General features: G+C 36.5%; 1 protein-coding gene across 1 annotated transcript in view; it reads left to right on the top strand.

Moving 5' to 3' along the window:
- Window positions 1-9,280: 9,280 nt before the first annotated feature.
- LOC134758706 (uncharacterized) overlaps window positions 9,281-22,310 on the top strand; it is a 346,019-nt gene continuing 332,989 nt past the window's right edge. Inside the window, exons 1-3 of the mRNA XM_063707332.1 lie at window positions 9,281-9,339; window positions 9,524-9,835; window positions 10,070-10,154. Coding sequence (XP_063563402.1) covers window positions 9,281-9,339; window positions 9,524-9,835; window positions 10,070-10,154 — 456 coding nt within the window. The remainder of the gene's footprint in view (window positions 9,340-9,523; window positions 9,836-10,069; window positions 10,155-22,310) is intronic.

Genomic DNA, 22,310 nt, shown 5'->3' with positions numbered 1-22,310 from the left:
TACCACATTGTCCTGTGCATTTACTTAGGTTGCATTAAAGAACTTGCATCTTTATCATAGCCAAAAAGCTACTCAGTGATTAAAACTTTAAAATATTTTTCCTGGAAAATATTTCAAATTTCCGAATACACATTAGTCCAATATTTAAGTTCCAGTCTTATTGTCATTTTAGATAATGTTAATTATGTGGTTTGTTCCTTAAGTGTTTTTAAAATAAAAGTTTCGGAAAGCAAAGTAATGATAAATGCATGACTTATCAAATTTGCTTCGGTTTTTCATTATAGGAATTTTAGAAAAAATCCAAATTTAAGGTGTCGATTTTAGATCTTTCCTGCTTTCTCTTGTGGGCATTTAGTGCTATAAATTTCCCTCTACACACTACTTTGAATGTGTCCCAGAGATTCTGGTACATTGTGTCCTTATTCTCATTGGTTTCAAAGATCATTTTTATTTCTGCCTTCATTTCGTTATTTACCCAGTAGTCATTCAGGAGCAGGTTGTTGTTTCCATGTAGTTGTGCGGTTTTGAGTGAGTTTCTTAATCCTGAGTTCTAATTGGATTGCACAGTGGTCAGAGAGACAGTTTATCATGATTTCTGTTCTTTTACATTTGCTGAGGAGTGGTTTACTTTCAACTATGTGGTCAATTTTGGAATAAGCGCGATGTGGTGCTGAGAATGTATATTCTGTTGATTTGGGGTGGAGAGTTCTGTAGATGTCTATTAGGTCCACTTGGTGCAGAGCTGAGTTCAAGCCCTGGATATCCCTGTTAACCTTCTGTCTCATTGATCTGTCTAATATTGACAGTGGGGTGTTAAAGTCTCCCATTATTACTGTGTGGGAGTCTAAGTCTCTTTGTAGGTCTCTAAGAACTTGCTTTATGAATCTGGGTGCTCCTGTATTAGGTGCATATATATTTAGGATAGTTAGCTCTTCTTGTTGAATTGATCCCTTTACCATTATGTAATGGCCTTCTTTGTCTCTTTTGATCTTTGTTGGTTTAAAGTCCGTTTTATCAGAGACTAGGATTGCAACTCCTGCTTTTTTTTGCTTTCCATTTTCTTGGTAGATCTTCCTCCATCCCTTTATTCTGAGCCTATGTTTGTCTCTGCATGTGAGATGGGTCTCCTGAATACAGCACACCGATGGGTCTTGACTTTTTATCCAATTAAAAGAACTAGAGAAGCAAGAGCAAACAAATTCAAAAGCTAGCAGAAGGAAATAACTAACTAAGATCAGAGCAGAACTGAAGGAGATAGAGACACACACACACACACACATAAAAAACCCTTCAAAAAAACAATGAATCCAGGACCTGGTTTTTTGAAAAGATCAACAATATTGATAGACCACTAGCAAGACTAATAAAGAAGAAGAGAGAAGAATCAAATAGATGCAATAAAAAAAAAGATAAAGGGGATATCACCACTGATCCCACAGAAATACAAACTATCATCAGAGAATACTAAAAACACCTCTATGCAAATAAACTAGAAAATCTAGAAGAGATGGATAAATGCCTGGATACATAAACCCCCCCAAGACTAAACCAGGAAGAAGTTCAATCCCTGAATAGACCAATAACAGGCTCTGAAATTGAGGCAATAATTAATAGCCTACCAACCAAAAAAAGTCCAGTAACAGACTGATTCACAGCTGAATTTTAAGAGAAGTACAAAGATGAGCTGGTACCGTTCCTTCTGAAACTATTCCAATCAATAGAAAAAGAGGGAATCCTCCCTAACTCATTTTATTAGGCCAACGTCATCCTGATACCAAAGTCTGGCAGAGACACAACAAAAAAAGAGAATTTTTGACCAATATACCTGATGAACATCAATGCGAAAATCCTCAGTAAAATACTGGCAAACCGAATCCAGCAGCACATCAAAAAGCTTATCCACCATGATCAGTGGGCTTCATCCCTGGGATGCAAGGCTGGTTCAACATACGCAAATCAATAAATGTAATCCATCACATAAACAGAACCAATGACAAAAACCACATGATTATCTCAATAGATGCAAAAAAGGCCTTTGACCAAATTCAACAGCCCTTCATGCTAAAAGCTGTCAATAAACTAGACATTGATGGAACGTTTCTCAGAATAATAAAAGCTATTTATGACAAACCCACAGCCAATATCATACTGAATGGGCAAAAACTGGAAGCATTCTTTGAAAACTGGCATAAGACAGGGATGCCCTCTCTCACCACTCCTATTCCACATAGTGTTGGAAGTTCTGTCCAGGGAAATCAGGCAAGAGAAAGAAATAAAGGGTATTCAGTTAGGAAAAGAGGAAGTCAAATTGTCCCTGTTGGCAGATGACATGATTGTATATTTAGAAAACCCCATCGTCTCAGCCCAAAATCTCCTTAAGCTGATAAGCAACTTCAGCAAAGTCTCAAGATACAAAATCAATGTGAACAAATCACCAGCATTCCTATACACAAATAACAGACAATCAGAGAGCCAAATCATGAGTGAACTTCCATTCACAATTGCTAAAAAGAGAGCAAAATACCTAGGAATACAACTTACAAAGGATGTGAAAGGCCTCTTCAAGGAGAACTACAAACCACAGCTCAACAAAATAAAAGAGAACACAAACAAATGGAAGAACATTCCATGCTGATGGATAGGAAGACTCAATATTGTGAAAATGGCCATACTGCCCAAGATAATTTATAGATTCAATGCCATCCCCATCAAGCTACTGATAACTTTCTTCACAGAATTGAAAAAAACTACTTTAAAGTTCATATGGAACCAAAAAGAGCCAGCATTGCCAAGACAATCCTAAGCAAAAAAAAACAAAGCTGGAGGCATCACACCACCTGACTTCCAACTACACTATGAGGCTGCAGTAACCAAAACAGCATGCTACCAGTACAAAAACAGAGATATAGACCAATGAAACAGAACAGAGGCCTCAGAAATAACACCACACATCTACAACCATCCGATCTTTGACAAACCTGACAAAAACAAGAAATGAGGAAAGGATTCCCTATTTAATAAATAGTGATGAGAAAACTGGCTAGCCATATGTAGAAAGCTGAAACTGGATCCCTTCCTTATACCTTATACAAAAATTAATTCAAGATGGATTAAAGACTTAAATGTTAGACCTAAAACCGTAAAAACTCTAGAAGAAAACCTAGGCACCACCATTCAGGACATAGGCATGGGCAAGGGCTTCATGACTAAAACACCAAAAGCAGTGCCAACAAAAGCCAAAATAGACGAATAGAATCTAATTAAATTAAATTAAATTAAACAAAAGAAACTACCAGAGTGAAGAGGTAACCTACAGAATGGGAGAAAAGTTTTGCAATCTACCCATCTGACAATGGGCTAATATCTGGAATCTGCAAAGAACTTAAACAAATTTGCAAGAAAAAACAAACATTCCCATCAAAAAGTGGGCAAAGGATATCAACAGACACTTCTCAAAAGAAGGCATTTATGCAGCCAACAGACACATGAAAAAATGCTCATCAGTGGTCGTCAGAGAAATGCAAATTAAAACCACGATGAGACACCATCTCACACCAGTTAGAATGACGATCATTAAAAAGTCAGGAAACAACAGATGCTAGAGAGGATGTGGAGAAATAGGAATGCTTTTACACTGTTGGTGGGAGTGTGAATTACTTCAACCATTGTGGAAAAGAGTGTGGAGATTCCTCAAGGATCTAGAACTAGAAATACCATTTGACCCAGCGATCCCATTACTGGGTATATACCCAAAGGATTATAAATCATGCTACTATTAAGACACATGTACACATGTTTATTGCAGCACTACTCACAACAGCAAAGACTTGGAACCAACCCAAATGTCCATCAGTGACAGACTGTACTAACAAAATGTGGTGCACATAACCACGGAATACTATGCAGCCATAAAAAATGATGAGTTCTTGTCCTTTGCAGGGACATGGATGAAACTAGAAACCATCATTCTCAGCAAAGTCACACAAGAAGAGAAAACCAAACACCGCATGCTCTCACTCACAGGTGGGAATTGAACAATGAGAACACTTGGATATAGGGCAGGGAACATCACACACCAGGGCCTGTCATGGGGTTGGGGGCTGGGGAAGGGATAGCATTGGGAGAAATACCTAATGCAAATGACGAGGTAATGGGTGCAGCAAAACAACATGGCACATATATACCTATGTAACAAACCTGCACGTTGTGCATATGTACCCTAGAACTTAAAGTATAATAAAAAAATCCAAATTTAAATGAACTATGAAAAAAATGGCTGTCCAATTATGTAATTAAAAAATTAAAATCATTTTTTTCTCAAATGAGAATATGACAAGTTCCCCACAGTACTGATCTGATAACTTTTCAAGGCTGGATTAATCTTGTCCCATCTGAAGAGTTATGTTTGATTTGTTATATTTGTTAAATAATGTTCATGGTCGTTAATTAAACTATTCATTAGTCATGCATGTATTTACTACTGGAAAGAGTGATATTAAATCAGTGACATTTCCCCTGTTACGTTTTAGTTAAATGAACTACTGTAATTAGATTTAGATTTTGACCGAACGTATTTTGTGAAGCACCCTAAGACTTGAGACCATTAGGTAAAAGTTAAATAATGATTTTTAAACATGATTAACTGCTCACCGGCTAGCGAATTAAAAACCGAATGAAATACTGCAGCATATTTTACCGTACTAGTTTAAGATTCTGAAACAACAAAAAATGTGTTATCACTTTACTTTTATTTCAAGCTGGAGCCACAATCATTTAAAGACTTCCATTTGGGAGCAGTTATAGTTAATGTTCAATTCATGAGGATGTAGGGATGACTGCACATCGTGGGTTAATTTGTTTTTCTAGAATTTTGTCAGCTTAATAATCATTCTATACAATTCATCACATGTGTTTTCTTTTAATGTCAGCCAATGACTTGGGTAATCAGCTTAATTCTTCATATTTTATATGCAATATATTTATTCATGATAAATGTACAGTTACACTGGCTCTTGTTAACTTATAGTACATGCTATTTGGTAATAATCATGTACAAAATAAATGAATTAAACAATTTAATCAAATAAAACAGATATTGTAAAGCTCTGAGAACTGTATGTTGGGTATATATGTGTGTGTATGAAATCAAATTTAACCATTTAAGATTCCATAAATATTATGTAACTAGCAGATCCCTTTTACAAAAACATGTCCAACATTAAACTATTCCTAAATACATTAGGATATAAATAATAAAACTGTAGTGAGAAGGAGGTAAATCATGATGACTTTTAGTGTTGTAATGTTGCTTGTATCTCAGCCTGTTATCCAAATTTCTGGGAAAGCTTATCTTTCTAAATCTTTCTCATAACCAAAGCAGACTCTACAAACTTTCTAAATTCCACATATAAAGCTCTTCCTAACAAGAACAAGACTTTTCTCATTTGAAGCACACACGTTTCCTCTTATGTTGAATGCATTTAACATACTAAATATATTGGTAAACTAAAAACCCCAATTCAGATTCCTTTTTCTAGATTATCTTTAGATAATAGAGTCCAACATTTTAAAGCAAGGTAAAAGACTTAAAGGATAGAAAGAATGTAATGTTCCCAACAAAAAGAAAAGATAAGTGCTTTAGGTAATAGTTATTCCAGTTACCATGATTTGATCATTACACATTGCATATGTGTATCAAAATATCACATACACTCCTAAATATGTACAGCTATGATATATCAATTAACGAATACGAAAAAAGTCTTTAAAATATTATTGCCTACCACTGATGGTAATATATTAATAGATAAAACATTTCTTTTTCATTTTAGTAATGGATAGTTATCTATTTCAACAGGTACACTTAAAAATTCTAATAATTTTTGTTCAATAGGTAAAAAAGAGTGTTGGTTTAAATGTGTTTATTATTAACTGAACTGTGCCTTTAAATGGTCTTTTGTCTCTATCACATTAAGACACATATTAATATATGCATGGATATGTAAATGAATGACATTATATGAAAGTCAGTAAGAGGTTTTGTAGTTTAAATCTTTTAAAAATATTCTGCTTATGGCATAGCTCAATGACAGGTAAAATCTTGGTAGCTCCCAAGAGACTAGCAGATTTTCACATAAGCTGATAGCAGATCCTCCCTTCTAATGCCCTTACCTTTTACATTTTACATCAAAATATAATTTACATCTTACATCAAAATACAATTTATATACGGATAATACAGTATCAGTTATAAAAGTCACAAATTCTTACAAGCTTTCATCAAATTCATTTTGAAATTTATAATTGCCTGACAGTTTGGAGACTAACATTCATAATAATTCGTAAGGCAACAGGAAGAAGTGGCTACATTCAAATGTATTCCAGGTTCTATTATTGTAATTTTGAATTAGACTAAGGAGTAGAAATTTTGCATAATACATAATGATAATGTCATAGTTTCACATCTCAGCATGACATTTGACATCAAGAAACAGTTAAGTGGCCAGTATTTCTCACCAGAATTTTACATGCAGTTTTAAGTGAAAAGTGGTGAGGAACCTAAATTAAAAATGAATTGGTGTTTAAAAATTATTGCAAGAGCCAATATTTCAGTTGGCTGAGTAAGAAAGCCTTTGCAGGAAGTATGCTGCTTCATGAACTTGGAGAGCAGCCTTGTTTATATTTTTTGGACTAATCTCATTCAACTTTTTATCTATTATTTCTGTGATGATATCCAGGGCATTTAATCAACTGTGTGGTTAACTTGACTATAAAAAGGTAACTGCATAGTTTTGCGTTAGACAATCAATATCTCAAAAGCACTCATCCAGCTTGGAGTACATGAAGTCAAATGTAAAGTTTTGTGTTTCAGATTGAAAATAAAAGAAAATAAAGTAAATTAATGAGAGACAAAATCTAATAATACTAATAGAGGATAAAAAAGAACAACAGCACAAGTAAATAAAATGATATAAAAAGCAAAATAAAACACTAGCAAAATTACTGAAAAATACATCATAAAATAAAAAGTGAATGGTGGTGGTTTATACCACTAACAGGATTTTTGTCAATGTCAAATGAAAATGCAGTATCTAAGAACAGGGGTGGGAAAATCTGCTTAGACCACATTTAGAACAGTGTTTCCTTCCATAAATAAGACTTTAAGGGACATACTGACATAAACTGAACCGTATTCAAATATATGTGACCAGGCTGATGTAGTAATTAGACTCCAAGCTTTAATAGGGATTGGGAATGTTTATTCTATCCCAGGGTATAGATTTTAACTTTTTAAAAATATTTTTATGACCGCGCACAGTGGCTCATGCCTGCAATCTCAGCACTTTGAGGCTGAGGCGGGAGGATCACGAGGTCAGGAGATTGAGACTATCCTGGCTAACATGGTGAAAGCCCGTCTCTACTAAAAATACAAAAAATTATCCGGGCATGGTGGCAGGAGCCTGGAGTCCCAGCTACTTGGGAGGCTGAGGCAGGAGAATGGCGTGAACTGGAGGGGTGGAGCTTGCAGTGAGCCGGAGCTTGCAGTGAGCCGGAGCTTGCAGTGAGCCGGAGGCGTGGAGCTTGCAGTGAGCCAAGATCGCACCACTGCACTCCAGCCTGGGTGACAGAGCAAGACTCCAACTCAAAAAAAAAAATTTATATGTATATATATACACACACATATATATTAGGGGTGTCATAAGGACAGATATTAGAATTGCTCCATATACTCATTACAGAGTCAAACTTTACTAAGCAGAATAAAATAAACTATAAGGAAAAAGAATTGGCTTTAATATGAAGATACAAGGAAGATGGAACAAGTTTTCAGAAATATCAATTTCCTCTACCTTGAGAATGTTCAAAACCAGTTTGATCACAAATTGGTGAGATTAAGAAATTTTTATACATGATATTTAAAGCACCTTATTATTCTGAAATTGGTGATTCTATAAACAAAAATATTTTATTGGGTTCCAAAAATTGGCATATATTTGCCTACCATCCCAAAAAAGTAGGAAACATTTCCATTGTTTACTGAGCAAAGTGTCATGCAGACATTTTCAGTTAACATGCATTGACATCATGAAAACTACTTACCCTTTTGTATGGCACTAAAGCGTTCTCCTCTTTGAAGCCAGCACTCAGAGTGTGTCTGGAATCGGTGGGTTGTTGGTCTCACTGACTTCAAGAATGAAGCTGCGGACCCTCGTGGTGAGTATTACAGTTCTTAAAGATGTTGTGTCCGGACTTTGTTCCTTCTGATGTTCGGAGTTGCTTCCTTCTGGTGGGTTCGTGGTCTCGCTGGCTTCAGGAGTGAAGCTGCAGATCTTTGCAGTGAGTGTTACAGCTCCTAAGGCAGCACGTGTGGAGTTGTTTGTTTCTCCCGTCCAGAGTTGTTTATTCCTCCCTGTGGGTTCATAGTCTCGCTGGCCTCAGGAGTGAAGCTGCAGACCTTTGCGGTGAGTGTTACAGCTCATAAAAGCAGTGCAAACCCAAAGGGTGAGCAGCAGCAAGATTTATTGCAAAGAGCAAAAGGACAAAGCTTCCACGCTGTGGAAGGCGACCCAGCAGGTTGCCAGTGCTGGCTTGGGCAGCCTGCCTTTATTCCCTTATCTGACCCCATCCACATCCTGCTGATTGGCCCATTTTACAGAGAGCTGATTGGTCCATTTCACAGAGAGCTGATTGGTCTGTTTTGACAGGCTGCTGATTGGTGCGTTTACAATCCCTGAGCTAGACACAGAGTGGTGATTGGTGTATTTACAATCCTTTAGCTAGAAGTAAAAGTTCTCCAAGTCCCTACTAGATTAACTAGACACAGAGCACTGATTGGTGCATTTACAAACATTGAGCTAGACACAGGGTGCTGATTGGTGCATTTACAAACCTTGAGCTAGACACAGAGTGCTGATTGGTGTATTTACAATCCCTTAGCTAGACGTAAATGTTCTCCAAGTCCCCACTAGATTAGCTAGACACAGAGCACTGATTGGTATATTTACAAACCTTGAGCTAGACACAGGGTGCTGATGGGTGCATTTACAATCCTCTAGCTAGACATAAAAGTTCTCTAAGTCCCCACCGGATTAGCTAGACACAGAGCACTGATTGGTGCATTTACAAACCCCAAGCTAGACACAGAGTGCTGATTGGTGCATTTACAATCCTTCAGCTAGACATAAAAGTTCCCCAAGTCCCCACCTGGGCTCAGGAGCCCAGCTGGCTTTGCCTAGTGGGTGCCGCGCCCAGGGGTGGAGCTGCCTGCCAGTCCCGCGCCATGCGCCTGCACTCCTCAGCCCTTAGGCGGATGGGACCGGTTGCTGCGGCACAGCGGCGGTGCCCTTCAGGGAGGAGCGCAGGAGCCCATCTTGAGGGAGCTGGGGCATGGCGGGCTGCAGGTCCCAGCCCTACCCCATGGGGAGGTGGCTGAGGCCCAGCGAGAATTCGAGCACCGCGTACAAGGGACGGCAGTGCTGGGGGACCGGGCGCCCCCTCCGCAGCTGCTGGCCTGGGTGCTAAGCCCCTCACTGCCCGGGGCTGGCGGCGATGGAGGGCGGCTCCGAGTGAGTGCGGGGCGCGGGGCCCCACGCCCACCCGGAACTCACGCTGGCCCGCGAGCGCTGCGCGCAGCCCCAGTTCCCGCCTGCGTCTCTGCCTCCACACCTCCACGTACGCAGAGGGGGCCGGCTCCAGCCTTGGCCAGCCCAGAGAGGGGCGTCCCACAGTGCAGCGGCGGGCTGAAGGGCTCCTCAAGCCTGGCCAGAGCGGACGCCGAGGCCGAGGAGGCGCTGAGAACGAGCGAGGGCCGCAAGCACGTTGTCACCTCTCAAGAGTAAGTAAAAAAGTTTGAAAATTATAATTGTTACGAAAGCAGAACTGTTGAAAACCGTGTAAGTCTATGTCTGTATTCTTCAGAGCCACATTGTATTTGTATTTAGTAGAGAGAATATCAAAGGGGAATGAGATCCCCTTTTTTCTTCTTGTGAGTAGTCACCATTATAATGATAGCTAACAGACTACTGTCTTTCACATGTTAAGAAACTAATAAGCATTTTTTAATCGAAAGGTTCAGAACGACTACAGCCTTGACATTAACCCTGGAAATCAGATTCTGTGCTAAAATGGGGGTGACCAAGGAACAGATGTACAAGGTACAACACTCCCCGTAAACTAACCACTTCACTCTCCCAAAGCAACGTGTTTCTGTGTGAAAATTGAGTTAACTTTCATGAAGCCATATGGTGGTTGTGGCAGGCAGAACAAAGGCCTCCCCAAAGATATAATTGTTTCAATACCTGGAATCTGTAAATACATGTGTTACATGACAAGGGGAAATCAAGGTTAGCAATATGATGACCTTAAAATAAGATTATTGTTGCTTATTTGGGTGGGCTAAAGGGTTCTTACAAATGGAGGAGGGAGGCAAGAGAGTCAAGTGTCAGTTTTGCAATGTGAGAAACATCCCACTGTCCATTACTGGGTTGAAAGATGGAGGAAGTGAACCCTGAGCCAAGAAACGGGTGAAGCCTTTGGAAGCAAGGAAGTACAAGGGAATGGATTCTTCTTCAGAAAGGAATGCAGCACTGCAAACGCTAAGTTTAGCTCAGTGAGACCCATGTCAGACTTCTGATTTCCAGAACTGTAAGATAATATGTGTAGTTTTAAGCCACTAAATTTGAAGTAATTTGTTACAGCAGCTATAGGAAACTAATACAGTAGGTAATAAGAATAGAATGACTTAGGTGTTTCTTTTTTCCCCACTATGATTTCTTTCTTAAGAGATTCTCTTAAGTATTTTGCAGTAGCCTTTTTACCAGTGATTCACTTGACAGCAAGAAAATGTTTTACAGCATAGATTGTCTGCTAAACAACCTAATCAAAATATTATTAAACAATTACACTACAGTAGGCTGTTTAATGAAGTGTTTTCAGTGTGGTTTGAGCACTAATAGCAACAATGTTAAGCTGTTTTGTGCTCTGTGTATCAAAGAGCTTGTAGTAATGTGAGTTGACTAAGAGCCAAATAAATCCTGAAGCATCTTTGACAGACAATGTACTTGTGCCAGTCTAAATTTTGTCAGGTATTATTATTGTGCATGAAAAGGAAAAATATAAGACTATCAAGAGCTTTCATATACAGTATATCATGTTAAAATCCCTGATAACTAGGTACTTTCCAGGCTTCCTTCCGTCAGATTTTATGACTATTGGCTTCATCTGAATTTGAATCTGAGTATAAACTTAAAAGTACATAATCAAAAATTAAGCCAACTACTCTTGAACTGCCATCTGCATCAGTACCTAACATGGAAGCAGTGGTATCCATAGCGGATTTCAGAAAGTCTTTTGAAATGGAGGAAAGAAAATATAACATGATTGATAGGTAAATATAAAGAAAATGAATAAAAGTACACCTGAAGATATGGCTACAGTGTGCTTTCACTGGCTTTCAAGTGAGTACTTTCCATTTAGCCAATTACATTTTCTTTCTTCTGGTATTCTTCTTTTGTGAAGAGTTCCAAGTCAGAAAGCCTTACTGTTTTATTGTGTTAATCAAAAAGATGACATATTAATTTAAGAATAATCATAATACTAGACACTATTGATAGTCAAAGAGAAATGAAGGAAGGGGGATGAACCGAAAGTTCATGCAAATAGTTTGAAATTATGAAGGAAAATTCTCTCAAGTCCAGTTCTTTTTGGGTTTTCCTTTATGGACAATAAAATAAATTAGAATTGCTACCCTGGAAACAAAACAAAACAAAATCTTTTCTGAATGAAAGATACTTTTTAAAAAGTTATACTTTAAATTCTGGGATACATGTGCAGAACGTGCAGGTTTGTTACATAGGTATACACATGCCATGGTAGTTTGCTGCACCCAACAACCCGTCATCTACATTAGGTATCTTTCCTAATGCTATCCCTCCCCTAGCCTCACTCCCCAACAGGCCCTGATATGTGGTGTTCCCCTCCCTTTGTCCATGTGTTATCATTGTTCACTTCCCATTAATGAGTGAGAACATGCAGTGTTTGGTTTTCTGTTCCTTTGTTAGTTTTCTGAGAATGATGGTTTCCAGCTTCGTACATGTCCCTGAAAAGGACACGAACTCATCCTTTTTTATGGCTGCATAGTATTCCATGGTGTATATGTGCCATGTTTTCTTTATCCAGTCTGTCACTGATGGGTATTTGGGTTGGTTCTGAGTCTTTGCTATTGTGAGTAGTGCTGCAGTAAACATATGTGTGCATGTGTCTTTATAGTAGAATGATATTATCCTTTGGGTATATACCCAGTAATGGGATTGCGGTGTCATATGGTGTCTCTGGTTCTAGATTCTTGAGGAATCCTCACACTGTTTTCCACAATGGTTGAACTAATTTACACTCCCACCAACAGTGTAAAAGCATTCCTATTTCTCTACATCCTCTCCAGCATCTGTTGTTTCCTGACTTTTTAATGATTGCCATTCTAACTGGTGTGAGATGGTATCTCATTGTGGTTTTGATTTGCATTTCTCTAATGACCAGTCATAATGAGCTTTTTTTCATATGTTTTTGGCCACATAAATATCTTCCTTTGAGAAGTGTCTGTTCATATCCTTTGCCCACTTTTTGATGGGGTTGTTTGATTTTTCTTGTAAATTTGTTTAAGTTCCTTGCAGATTCTGGATATTTTTCTTGTAATGTATTTTAAAGGCAGTGCCTTCTTAAGGAGATGAAAACTGAGGGGAATGGTTTGGAGAAGATAATTGGATAATACACTTCAAAAAATTTAAACTCATCCTATTCATGACTTTGCACACTGTATAGGTGTGAGCTTTAACAAGCTCTCCTGTTGTATGTCACGACCTCACTTGGGCCCCTCTTAAGAAATCTGTGTAAATCTAACATTTGTTGCATTCACTGGTTCCCTAACAGGGCAGCAGCCTGCCACTCCCTTTCATTGCAATTTATCTGCTATGTTTAAAAACAAAACAAAACAAAAATCAACAACAAGGAAATTACTGCTTGGAGTTCTGTCAGTTCTCTCTGTTTAGCCCTTCTTGTTCTCTCTCTTATGAGATATTAGCGCCCTCTCAGCTGCTCTCAGTGCATTCATCGTCTCCTATCATTGTCTCTGTTTCTACTTCCATCATTTGTCATCTTAATGCTGAGGTATTTTGACAAGTGGGATGAACTCTGATTAACTGTGATTATCAGAAGTGGACGAGAGAAGTTGAGGGCACTGGATGACACACTATTTCATATTTTACTCTCATCCAATTCATATCTATCAAGCAGATTGTAGAGTGTTATTACTCAGCATTCTCCAAATTGGGTCATTTTCCCTAATAGTATCAGTTCTGCTGATGTTTCTCTAAGTCTAGATGGTTATTGAGAAACTAGCCTCAATTGTTAATGTGTAAGATCTTTCTGTTTTCAAACTGTTGGAGAAAATTTTTGTTTGTTTTTCAAATTAGATGGCAAAATATTCCTAAAATCCTCATGTCTGTCAGGCTCAACTTTACTTTTTAAAGTAAATGTTAAACTGAATTCAATAACAATTTTTGGCAACTTATTTTAATAATGGAGATGCTATTAGAAGAATCACAGATTATTCATTTATGCCTTTGATGTTTTGCAGAGAAAAAAACACAGCTTATTACTAAATGTGGGATTCAAGATATCTGTCTAAATATATGTAGTGGTTTAATCTTTCCAGAAGAAAATCAAATGAAACCAGCAAATTTCATTTTAAATGAATAATAAACAAATGTATATTATTGCATCTTACCAGATGCTGAGGTCTGAGATATTTTCTTGAGGTTTAAAAATATTTACTATTGCTCTAAGGGATTCAATGTTTAAAAGTTCTTAAAATATATAATTTAAAACATAATTATGGAATTCCAAAAACCAAATGTTTATGTCTATATTAACTAAATAAAATTAAGAATTGATATAACATACTGACTTTAAACCCCCCCCTTCCCATAATTTGGGATATTATTTCCTAAAGTTTGTTTACACTTTCCTTATATGCTTGTTCTCTCAAAGTTCCAATGTTCCAGCTTTGTTTTCTTACTTTCTCATTTTTAGTTTGTGTGCATACCATTTCCATGTTACATTAATAATATTGATGCTTTGGTGATGGTGGAACTAAAAGGTAGTATGTATTTTGTAATTACTTTAAAAGGTTTTACTAGGCAAGTACCTAATTGTTTAGCTAAAATAAATGTTATTGCTTTCTTATAAGTTAGTTGGGCCTGAGGTCAGCTGCACAAACTCTGAGTTTTTTTTTTTTTTTTTTGAGACAGAGTCTAGCTCTTGTCTCCCAGGCTGGAGTGCAGTGGCGCAATCTCGGCTCACTGCAAGCTCCGCCTCCCAGGTTCATGTCATTCTCCTGCCTCAGCCTCCTGGGCATCTGGGACTACAGGCGCCTGCCACCACGCCTGGCTAATTTTTTGTATTTTTTTAGTAGAGACAGGCTTTCACACTGTGTTAGCCAGGATGGTCTCGATCTCCTGACCTCGTGATCTGCCTACCTTGGCCTCCCAAAGTGCTGGGATTACAGGCGTGAGCCACCGCGCCCGGCCAACTGTGACTATTTTTTTTAATGAACCTTTACATTCTCAAAACACATGCAGCATAATTTATTCTTAAAAGCTATAAGCCCACAACTACCATGCTGCTGTTCGAACATCTGATATCTTCCAAAAATTGTATTCTGTGTTAAAACCGTGATTATAAGCATTCATTATTTTAAAATGCCAATTGCAATGACTGTAAACTTCAAAGGAGATGAAGGCAAAGTTCTTTTCAAGTTTTGAAATATGCGTCTGTTATTGCATGTTGATAATTTATGCTCAAGCAAAGGTGCTATTGAAATAGCATGACTATAGTATAGTATGGGTTTTCAAGCGCAAACATAAATTGTAGCATTTTATTTTTTAAAAATAGGAATTTTGGCCAGGTGTGTGGCTCACTCTTACAATCCCAGCACTTTGAGGGTCCAAGGCGAGTAGATCGCTTGAGCCCTGGAGTTCAAGACCAGCCTGGTCAAAATGATGAAACCCTGTCTCTATGAATAAAAAAATTGAAAAAAATTAGCCAGGTGTGGTGGTGCACACCTGTAGTCCCAGCTACTCAGGAGACAGATGTGGGAGGATCACATGAGCCTGCAGATGTGGAGGCTGCAGTGAGCCATGATCTCACACTCCAGCCTGGGCAACAGAGTGAGATCATTTCCAAGAAAAAAATAAATAAATAAAATAAATGTGTATTTATTTTTCATAGTTTGGTTTTGAGAAACCTTGATTTTAATAAAGAGAGAAATGAATGTTTAATCAATGCCATGATGAATTTGTATGGTAATATTTATTGGTTTTCCAGTTGTCTTAGAAAGTTTGTGAACTTTGTGACTTGTATGACCAAACACAATTTTTATAATGTACAGGTACTTTTTGTAAAGTGGCTAAAATGTTACGACTCTATGCTACCTGAGTAGCGTTTCTATGCAAAGAAAAAGGTGATACCTCAGTGAAATTACTCGGGGTTAGAACTGAAGTTTAGCAAAATCTCCCACATAGATTGGAATTCAGTGGTTTTTGTTTAATTTATGATGTTTAAGAATTTTTAAAGTCTTCTGTGAACTTTAAAAAATTTTAAAGCTTTCATTAAATTATGAATCTAGACTAAACGGTGAGAAATTTCTTTGCACTTTGCCATACTGATCTTACATGAGGTAAGAATAGTTGGTCTTGTGGTATATTTATTTACTTCAATGACAATTAGAAGCAAGACCCCAGAAAGGTGTTTTCCTAAAACACATGTATAAAAGTTCATAGCATATTTAAGAAAACATATTTAGTGTGTATTATGTCATTGGTTGCTTCTTTCAGTGTCACCAACTCCTTGGAACAGTATAGTAAGACCCAGATTCAGAAAAGTAAGATCTCTTTGTTCTTAAAATTATTTTAGAGTTTAAATCTGTGTCCATGGTTTTTTTAAATGGACTATCCACATTTTCTATTTCAAATGTGGCAATGTTTATGTTTATCTTTATTATTCATTCATGTTTATATATTATTTAATATTAATATTATTATTAGAGCATTATATTCAAAGAGTTATTCTTGTGGTCTCTTTTATCATATTCAGAAGCTTGCAGATATAACTACCAACTCAGAGTTCCTGGTTTTCTCTTTCCATAAATATCCCATAGGCTATTAGATGTCGCAGAGCATCAGCTTCATCCCCTAATTTGCAGATGAGGCAGCCAAGTCTGGAGATGATAATTTGCTGGCCCCACATTACATGGCTGGTGAGTGACGGACCTGGGACAGAGCCAGGACTGGAACTCCAGTATCTTAACAAGGAGTCTTTTTCTGCAGAGTGTTTCTCCTCCTGAAACCGAGTTCCTCTGTAAGGGAAACCTGTTTCCAGGGTCTTCAATTTTATGCTAGTTTTTTATATTAAAAATGTGTTTTTCCAAATATAGAGTTATTGACCTCACATACTTCCTTGATATTGGTACTCCAGTAGACTTCATGAGTTTTCCTGGGAGTCTACATTTGATTCTCTTTGTGACTAAATTCACACTCTTTTTAACTTGTCTGGGAATGGTGGTGTGGCTATTCCTACAAAATCAATTGACTAATATTGGCTGAGTTGAAATTAATGTAACAAAATTGGCCTCTTTGTGTGTATGCATATGCACGACACGGGCCTTGCCTCTGCTTCCTCTTTTACTTGCCATGGAGACAGTCTCCTTATCTCCACCTTGAACCTGTATTTGTAAAAGAATATAAAAACAAGCAAGTCCATTTTCACACCAGGATGTATGGGTAAAAACACAAAATAAGTGACCCATTCAGGAGTTATTTGCATTTTACAAGGAATTCAGAATTACTAGGAAGTACTGTAATCTGGAATGAGAGTTTTGTGAAAGAGTCTCCATCTACTACTGCCCAAGGCATGCTCTCTGTAAATAACTGCTTGGGACACTGCCAGAAGAGACAAAATCTCTGAATACTCTAGCTGAGTCTCCAGCTGAGCTCTGGTAGACTGCAACATGGAAGAAAGGAAGCAAGTTTGAAATAATAGCAATTTTTGAAAGAAAAAAATTCACATGCCTTTTGATTAGTTTATTTTTTGAGGTATATCTAAAACCAGAACTTTCTGAAAGCTGATTTTTGAACAATTTTTGTTGGCATTATTTATATTTTCTCAGAGGAACTACAATTCTTTCAAAATTTAGAAAAGTAAACGTATTAACTCTACAGACAATCTGAAAAGTATTTTATATGGATTTGTAGCATTGGGCAACAATACTAGGGTTTATTTTTAGAATTCCATGAAATTCCTTATATTTTAATTGTTTAATTGTTGAAGGAAGGGTACAAATATGGCCCTACTCCTTCATATATACTCTTTCTAGATTAAAAAATTATTGAGACTAGTTACACAGAAATTTCTTTTATATATATATATATATATATGGAAATGCTCTGTGTGTGTGTATATATATACACACACACACACACACACACACACAATTTCCTTGTGTAGGAAGAACCAACAACTTGAAATAATTGAAATTACAAGTCATCTTGGTCAATGCTTAGAAAGAGATGATGGTAGTTGGTCGTCTATGTATTTTGAACCAGAGCTTTTAAAGCCTCAAACGACTGAAAGAGAATAGAAAACATGTTTTTAGATTACAAACTCAAGACAGTTACCATGGGAAGTTTCCACAGTTTACATTAGCTCTATCAAAAAAATGAGAAAGACATTAATAAAATGAAAAAAAGTAGATAAAGAAGTAGGAAGAGAAAGATAAATAGGAGAATAAAGAGAAGAATGCATCTTCTGTGTATTTTTAAATATTTTAATTGTAAACTTAACTCTCCCTTTAAGCTGGAATGTCTATATTCTATAGCTTTCTATTCTGTTTTGTCATGGAGGAAAATAAAATGAGTAAGAGTAATTCTGAAAAGAAATACAGAAATACATGACTATGTTTCTTTAAAATAACTCATGCAAAAAGTCTTTGCCCTATTTTGGGGTAAGATGTAACAGTGCTGATGTTAGTACAGATTACCTTGCATCGTGAAATATGTATAGAGAGGGTGCAGGGAGTCTTCCTCTGAGGTAAATTTCTGAATGGCTAATTTTTTTTTTTACTTCACTAACTTGGTTGAAACTTTGGATACAAAATTCAGCGAAGAAATAAATGAATATAAACCATCAGAAACTGCAGTTAAAGTCACATATTTAAATAAATAAAAATAAGCTTTTCTAGAAAGATTTAAAAATAGGAAAATAATGTTTTATGAAAGTAAGTTAGCTAGGGGATTTTTCTTCAAAAGGCTAGGGGATTTTATTCAATTATATGTGGATTTTTTTAAAAGTACCCCGTCCCCTTTTTGCATGCTCTAAAATGACTTCCCTTATTTTCACCCAGCAATCAACAAGTATTGGTTGTGTGACCATTTGCCAGGAGAAGTTGATGATATTAATGATGATGACCATGCCTAATAAGAAATCAGCACTTAGCATGTACCAGGCATGCTGTTCAGTGCTTTGCTGAAGTGCTTTCTACAGTAACCATCTGGAGTATGTACTATAATCATTCTCATTTTACAGATAAAAGTTTCAGGGTCAGAGAAGTAAAGTGCTTCACTCATTGTTACACAGCTACTAAGCACATGGGCTACATTTGAAGTGAAGCAGATTTCTCCTAAATTTATGAAGTGACAGCATTTTTAAAACTAAAGAAACTGTGATGAAATTCCATGATTTGGAATCTAATCCTGAACAGGTTATGTACTAAAAATCGGTGAGAATTTGAGTAAATTTACTTTATATAGTTGCACCTTAGTTTTTAAAAATCTATAGTTATGTGTTTAGAATTAACCATTTTCTGTGTTACTTCTGATCAGAATAATATTGTTGCTAAAGAAAATTAGGGATACAGAAATGGTATTTCTAAATGCATTAGCAGAAAAAAAGAGATAAGCCATTTCCAGAAATACAGAATTACTTTTTTTTTTTTTTTTTTGAGACGGAGTCTCGCTCTGTTGCCCAGGCTGGAGTGCAGTGGCGCGATCTCGGCTCATATAGAATTACTTTATTTGATATTTTTTGATATATTTGTACGTTAGAGTACATCCCCAAATGTGTAAATCCATAAATTCTAAGAATTTCTGTATATTGACTTGTATGTTTTTGATTGAGTTCCTTGTAATGTAGTATAATAAAATACTGTAACGATGAATAATTACCACCAACACTGCAGAGTCAGTGGTAAATTCAACTTTCTAAAAATGCTTAAATTAACTTGGATAATAAGGCTACTATGAAATTAGAGTCTTATTTGGGACTTATAAATCTTGTTATATCCCTAACTTATGTAGTGAAAATTTGTTTTAGTCTGAGAAAGTTAGAGCTGAATGTTTAAAAAATGTATTCTGCTACAAAATCAAAACATCTCAATTTTGTATCTTTCTAGGTATCTGTCTGCTCTTAGCATAAAACTTTAGCAACATTTAATTTGTAAACCTCTTGGAAAAACCACAGGTTTTCTTAATGAATTTATAGATTTTCTTTCTCAACTCTCTCTGGAATCACACAGCCTATTAATCTTAGGTGATTTTAGTGTCCATATTGACAACGTTGAAGATGGGTTTGGCATAAATGTAATTTCCCTCTTTAATTCTTTTGGCTTCACTTGGCCCATATGTCAGATCACTCTATCATAGAGGGGACAGACCATTTCCAACATCACGGTCTATTCCCCCTAGCTGTGCTCTTTTGCAACTAAGGTTTTACCCAGTACTCTTCATGATCCCTTTTTTTTAAGGCACTTTATTTCATCATTGAAATGTCACTTATATTTATTTCTTTAGTACCAAATGTTGAATATTAATTTCATTTCAGAATAATCTATTTTTCGCGTTGACATTTTAGTCCAAAATAATTGTAGATTACCTGTCACATCCACCCCTGATTTGTCAATTATAATTCCCCTTGTGCATTCTATTAATAGTAGGGATGTAGTATTTCTCCAGTATCCTTTTGCTTTGAGAAAAAAATAACTGAGGCCATCTTTGATACTATAGTCATTTATGTAACTATGTACTTTAAATTTTTATTTTCTTTTTTCTACCCTGGCCAGATAATGAAAACATTTCGTTGGCAGACATTATACTATTAGAAATTTGCCATTTCAACTTTCTAATAAAATAAAAATGTGCTGAATGTGTCTTTTCTATTTTGTTTATCCTACAACTGTCAGGAGAATGGAAACATGTTATTTTTTATTATATTATATTGTTTCTACATAAGTAAATTCTTTTATATCCTTTCACTAAGTTGACGTTTATGTGTAACTTTATTTGCAACCTATTATTGGCTTATAAGCATAAATAACTTTTAGTGGTTCTGTTAAATATCTACAATAAAAGAAGTATATGTGGGCCGGGCGCGGTGGCTCACGCCTGTAATCCCAGCACTTTGGGAGGCCGAGGTGGGCGGATCACGAGGTCAGGAGATCGAGACCACGGTGAAACCCCATCTCTACTAAAAATACAAAAAATTAGCCGGGCGCAGTGGCGGGCGCCTGTAGTCCCAGCTACTCGGGAGGCTGAGGCAGGAGAATGGCGTGAACCCGGGAGGCGGAGCTTGCAGTGAGCCGAGATTGCACCACTGCACTCCAGCCTGGGCGACAGAGCCAGACTCCGTCTCAAAAAAAAAAAAAAAAAAAAAAAGAAGTATATGAGAACATGATTTATTGGATGACTAACACTCATTTTCTGGAAAAAAAAATAGTCCTGATACTGATGTGAGTTAATCAACAGTGTAGAATGTACCCTAAAACTTAAAGTATAATAATAATAAAATTAAAAAAAACAAATAGAAACAAATAAATAACAAATAAATAAATTCTACTTCTGAAAAAAAAAAATTATTTCTGTCCTCTAAGTACACAGGGAACAATAGTTGCTCATCATTATTAAGTTAGTAACTTATCCCAATTTTAAATTCCGTTAATTAACATGTTTAGCCACCATTTTGCCTTCACTATTTTACATATTTCAAAAAATTTATTATTTTTCATTTTTAATATTTTAGAGAAAGGATATCATTATGTTATCTTAGCTAGAGTGCAGTGGTGTGAACATAACTTACTGTAGCCTCAATCTCTTGGGCTCAAGTGATCTTCCTGCTTTAGCCTCCCAAGTAGCTTGGACTACATATGCACACCACTATTCCCAGCTATTTTTTTTTTTTAGAGATGGGGTCTGGCTGTGTTGCCCAGGCTCTTGGCTTAAAGCAATCCTCCTGCTTTGGCCTCCCAAAATGTGGGATTATATTAATATGTTTGAGCAACCATGCCTAGAATATTTATCTCATTAAGATTCACAGTAAAAATAATAAATATCCTAAGTCACATTCCTTAAAGTCATCTAAATATTACAAATAGAAAATTCAGGATATTCAAGTTCAAAGCTTGCTTTTCCTACCAATGCAGTTTCACAGTAATACTATGGAGACACTTGATTTTTATTTGGTATGAAGTATTAAATCATTTATATTATTTGAATAATGGGATAATACTTTCTATTTATATAGAATCATTTTCCCCAGGAGACTTCAGAACAAATATCTAATGTTTTCTCATTTATCTTTACAATAACTCATTGATGTTAGGAACTTATTTTTATTATCTCCATTGATTGGGAAACGTAGTACCTATTATTACTAATATTATGTACAGAAATAGAATGACTAACTTTACATAAGCAGGTCTCCAGGACTGCAACTGAGGCATTCTGGTGATTATAATTAACTGAGAATATAAAATATGTGTATTAGTCAGAGTTTCCAGAGAAACATTACCAATAGTATATATGTACAGTCATGCTTTGTATTTGCAAAAGAAATCCATGATTGGTTGAATCTGAAGAGGCAGAACCTATGGATATGGAGGACCATATTAAAAAAACAGACTTTTTTCTCATTAATGTTCCTCAAATAATACAGTATAACAATGATTTTAATAGCATTTACATTTGTATTAGGTGTTATAAGTAATCTAGTGGTGATTTAAAATGCATGGGTGTTTGTACATAGGCTGTGTGCAAATACTATGCCATTTATACGAGGGACTTCAGCATCTGCAACTTGTACTGGGAGTCGGGGTTTCTGGAGCCAATCCCTCACGGCTACCTGCACACACACACACACACACACACGTGCGCACATGCATGTGTACATGCACGTGTGTGCATGTGGATAGATAAATAGACAGATAGACAGAT

This window comes from Gorilla gorilla, chromosome 5, assembly GCF_029281585.2.
Source record: "Gorilla gorilla gorilla isolate KB3781 chromosome 5, NHGRI_mGorGor1-v2.1_pri, whole genome shotgun sequence".
Classification (NCBI taxonomy): Eukaryota; Metazoa; Chordata; class Mammalia; order Primates; family Hominidae; genus Gorilla; species Gorilla gorilla.
This window is presented reverse-complemented; position numbering and strand designations above follow the sequence as displayed.